This window comes from Myotis davidii, unplaced genomic scaffold (genome assembly GCF_000327345.1).
Source record: "Myotis davidii unplaced genomic scaffold, ASM32734v1 scaffold726, whole genome shotgun sequence".
Lineage (NCBI taxonomy): Eukaryota > Metazoa > Chordata > Mammalia > Chiroptera > Vespertilionidae > Myotis > Myotis davidii.
The window spans coordinates 5,767-10,274 of NW_006297808.1; the positions used below are offsets into that span (position 1 = coordinate 5,767).

General features: G+C 56.3%; 1 protein-coding gene across 1 annotated transcript in view; it reads right to left on the reverse strand.

Moving 5' to 3' along the window:
* Positions 1-2,104: 2,104 nt before the first annotated feature.
* GTF2IRD1 (GTF2I repeat domain containing 1) overlaps positions 2,105-4,508 on the reverse strand; it is a gene marked incomplete at its 3' end in the record, with an annotated part of 40,018 nt that continues 37,614 nt past the window's right edge. Inside the window, exons 11-14 of the mRNA XM_006773410.2 lie at positions 4,223-4,331; positions 3,372-3,409; positions 2,824-2,904; positions 2,105-2,221 (exon numbers count right to left, since the gene is read on the reverse strand). Coding sequence (XP_006773473.1) covers positions 2,105-2,221; positions 2,824-2,904; positions 3,372-3,409; positions 4,223-4,331 — 345 coding nt within the window. The remainder of the gene's footprint in view (positions 2,222-2,823; positions 2,905-3,371; positions 3,410-4,222; positions 4,332-4,508) is intronic.

The following is a 4,508-nucleotide window of genomic DNA, read 5'->3' on the forward strand; positions in this document are numbered from 1 at the left end:
ACGGCTGTCAAGTCTGGTCACACCCAGCCCGTGCCTGACAAATACTATTCCTTCTTCATCACCAAGGGACGGAAAACACATCACAGCTGATTTAGGAGACGAGAAAGATAAAGCACTGAACCTAACACAGCTTCTGTTTTGATGTTTCTTTTTTTTAACTAGTGATTATGTTTTCAGCATAGTTGTCAACAGAGCACACTCGACTTTTTGTCTTTTGCATTCTCCTTCGTTGCCTATTTTTAGTGGCTGTGTCAGGAGGAGACCATTACCAGCGCCCTGGTTCTTTCCAATTTTCATTGTCATCAGTAACACGGCTACGAACACTGTGCAGGAAATACTCTCCATATTTCAGATATTTTCCTAAAACTGTATTTCTGGGATGACCACAGGGAGCTCATTTTCATGGCTCTTCAAGCTGACAAACTTCTTTTATTATTATTATTATTATTACTAGAGGCCCAGTGCACGAAATTCATGCGCAGGGTGGGGGGATCCCTCAGCCTGGCCTGCAATGATGCCAGCGTCCCTTGCCCCAGCCTCTGGCTAGAGGCCCCTCCCCTCCCTCTGTGCAGCTGGTGCCCCCCACCCCCCTCCGGGTGGCCGGGGCGCGGACACTGGGCTCGTGTCATTGGGGGCAAGGTGAGCCCAGTGTCCCGCACCCAGGCCAATGGCCAGAAGCCCTCCCCTCCCTCCACGCAGCTGGGGCGCGGACGCTGGGCTCGCATTGCTGGGGCGATGCTGCCAAAGTCCTGCCCTGGCCACTGTGGGTGCCACCATCTCTGTCTCTGAGTGATGGTTAATTTGCATATTACTCTTTTATTAGATAGGATTTTCAAATTTCTTTAAAAAGCAATTTGCACATTTGCATTTGCACCAAGTGAGTACCCATTTCCCAATACACTCAACAAAAGTTATATCCGATTAAAAGGTGCAAAAGACATGGCCCTGTGCAAGCCCTCATTCCTCTGAGCCCGTCTACTCGCTGTCTGTTTACTGGCGCAACCAGATCGCCCATGCATGTCGTGGTGGACACTGGCATGTACCACCAAGATCCCAGCCTGTTGCCCCAACAGCAGAGACTGTGGTGAGTTGGCAGCCCAGGGAGGTTGCCCCTTCAAGGACCGCCCTTCAGGGCCAGCCCACATCCCATAACCAATTGAGGAATAAAGACCAGGACACCCCAGTTCAACTCAGAACTCTGGGGGGCTGTTCTAGCTCCAGAGCCCCCGTGCGGTTGGTGGAGACTGTTACTGGGGTTGCATCATGGCTCAACCTTTCCCTTTGCCCCCTGTGCTTCCATCCCTTTGTTTACATAGGTGTCGATCCCAAGGGCGGCCCCAATAAACATCCCACACATTAAACTCCATCTCTGTTCCCTGGGGAACACGACCCATGACGCATGTCCTTGGGCTGTGAGTTCTTGTGCATTTCAGCCCAGTGCTCTGGCCTGTCAAAGCCACAGAGAACACCAGTCTTGGGTGGACTCCCCATTCCTTCCGAGGCATCTGCATATTGCATGGCCCTACTGCCCGAGGTCCCTTTATCTGACGGACTAATGTTCCTGGAAGGACCGAGCCCTTCAGGCCAGGACAGGAAACCTCCCCAGGTGAAGGCTAGGTACCCCTGCAGCCCTGCTTCCCCGACTCGCCCCTCATGCATGGCCCACACGGTCCCTTCTGATGACTCCCAGTCATTTGTGTGGAAATCTTTTCCAGAACTGTGCCTGGGACTGATGCCCGGTCTGCCTAACTGCAATTTGGGCAAAACCTCATCGTGAAGTGCGTTTTCTTTTGACAGCTCTGCTTCCAACCACCATCGCTTCTCAAGTGCTATGGACGGTGGATCTCAGGGATTAGATGCCTGGGATCTAACTGTCGGCAACTGGAGACGTGCACTCATCCACAGCAGCTCCGCAGACCCATGCAACTCCTTAACGAATGGGACTCTCAGGTCCTCCTCTCTCTCCCCCATTTCCAGACCATCCTCCCTAACCGGGATGGAGCAAACGAGGGGCGGAGATGTTGTGCCTTTATTCCGTCACCGATTCACACAGCACCACCCACTGGCGCCTGCAGGAAGCCTTTTTATTTATTTTTCCAGTCACTCGTTTTGTCCCCAGCCCATTTCTTACCAGTCATCATCTCCATCCCATAACCAGAATCTTCCGAGGGTAGATGCCCGGGCATCGAATCTGTCATTTCCTCAGAGGTTGGCGACGGGTCTGGAAGTAAAACTCCAAATGATAAGAGAATCTCCTGCTTGTCCCACCCCATCACGGTCCCTCAGGGACCCGAGTCCAGCATGTCACAGAGCAGGACCCTGTAGGAAGCCGTGCCCTGGGACTCTGGGAGGGCAGTCTTAATGGTCGGAGGCCAGGCGGGGCCAGGGGCCTGGAACTATGGGCTCAGTGGTTACCCCATGCTGACCCTCCAGAGGCCAAGTACACCCTCCTCACTGACGTGGAAACTGAGGCTTGAAGGTTCCAAGTCTGGAGTCAAACTCAGATCCTCTTACACCAATGACTTTTCTTCTCCTCCCTCCTGCCTCCCAAATCCCAGGGGAGCCAGGCCAGAGAGGTAAAGGTGGGGGGAGGGAGCCTTTCGGAAGCCTGGGGCTAAGGCCTGACTCCTGGCACACAGGGCAGATGCGGCTGCAGAAGGCATATGCGATACCCCACCACCCTCAGGACCGAACTAGAGAACCAATAGGGGTCACCCCAGTCTAGCGGGGTGGTTCCTGGAGGAGCCCTGTTGTGGGGGTTGCTCGATTCCTGTAGGGTCAGGTTGGGGCTGCAGGGGCAGCCCTCAGATGCTTGTCCCTTACCTGGGATGGTGACCTGAATGATATCCAGATCCTCTGGCTCCATTTTGATGGGCCTCAGCACCCCAAGCTCCCCCGAGGTTCCTGGGAGGAGACAAGAGATCCAGTCAAATGTGGACATGAGCGTGGGTGGGCAAGGCGAGTCATTCCAAAACATCCTATTGTCTGGGACTTGCTGGTAGCACCCAGGAAAAGTATCGGCCCCTATGCTCCTGCCCAGACCAGAAACAGAGGGCCAGGCAGGACGTCAGGCCAGGCCTGGTGGCTCTAATTTACAGACCTGGCAGCTGATGCCCACAGAGAGAAAGCCACTCGCCATAGACATACTAGGACGTAGTGGTGATGCCAGAATCCAGGTCTCCCAACTCCCTCTGTGCTACCAAATCCCACCTGCCCCTCCCTGCCCCCACCCCGTGAGCTCCCAGCTGTGCTGCAACTCCCAGATGCTCTGAGGCCTGGAGGGTGAGGGGCAGGGGTGGGCAGAGGATATTAACGAGGACTCCAGGCTCATGGCGGGGTGCTGCACCCTGCGGGGTCCTGCCCCTCCTCACCTGGCCCACAGTCTTCAGAGATCCCGCTCCTGTCTGACCTGTGGGAAGGAAGCCGAGAAACGACATGGCACCAGCCCAGCTCTGCCCTCCAGGCTGCCAATCAGAATGCACCCCAGACCACGCTCACTCCAGCCCCACAGAATGGCCCTCTCCACAGCACGGTTCCCAGTATCGGGACAAGAGCCTGCTTGCTCTCCTGGGGTGAACTGTCTGGGTGTCCACCTTCCCCCCAAGCTGGGAGCTCCTGAGGCCTCACTCTGGCCATGTTGGAGGCTCAATTTAGCACAGTGGGGGGTTGACCAGTGCCTTCTGGGAGGACTGAGAGCTATAGCCTAGAGGGGGGTTGGGAAGCAAAGCTGGGCAGGGTCGCCGGGATGGATGATTCAGTTAATTCACGGAGCCTGGAGGGGAAGCTGGGCTGGACATGGGGACTTGGGATAAATGGCCCACCCTGTATGGGTGGCACTGGTAGATGGTGACAGGACAAAAAACTGAGTGCAGGGCCTTGTGCACACGCAGGGCAGATGCCTGGTTGCCAAGGAAGGCTTCTGAGACCAGGTGACATGCAGCTTGTTCCCAAGGGGGGACAAGTTCTCCAGGTGGAGAAAAATCGGCGGTCTCTGTCCTCCTTCTCTGTCCCTTTATCTCCCTGACCCAGTGGGGTGAGGACACACTGTGTGTGTCAGGGTGTCTACGCGGGATGACCCTGTGCCTGTGAAAGGCATCAGGGGGTTGGGAGACAGTGGGCACAGCATCCTGGGCCAGCCCTAGGCCTTGTTCCTCCCTGCAGGTGCCGCCACCTCATCCAGAGTGGGGGTGCTCATGGGCTCGGAGCTGGGGTGTGGCCTTACCGAGCAGTCCCGGCCAGGTCAAGAACGGTGGCACGGGAGACTTCTGCAGAGGTGTCCTCTGGCGGGCTGGCTGGCTCCAGTTTCGTGGGGTCTTTGGTAAACTTGTTCCCTGGGTGGAGAGTTGGGGAGGGGAGGGGGAGGTCAGGGTGAAGGCTCTCCAGCCTCCTCCTGCCTGGGCAGGGGACTCTACATGAAGCTTTTGGGAGCACCCTTGGGTGTGGTCTGGTCTCGGACCCTCCATCTTGCAGGCTCCATGTCTGGCTGGGCCAGGGTGTGTCCTAGGGAA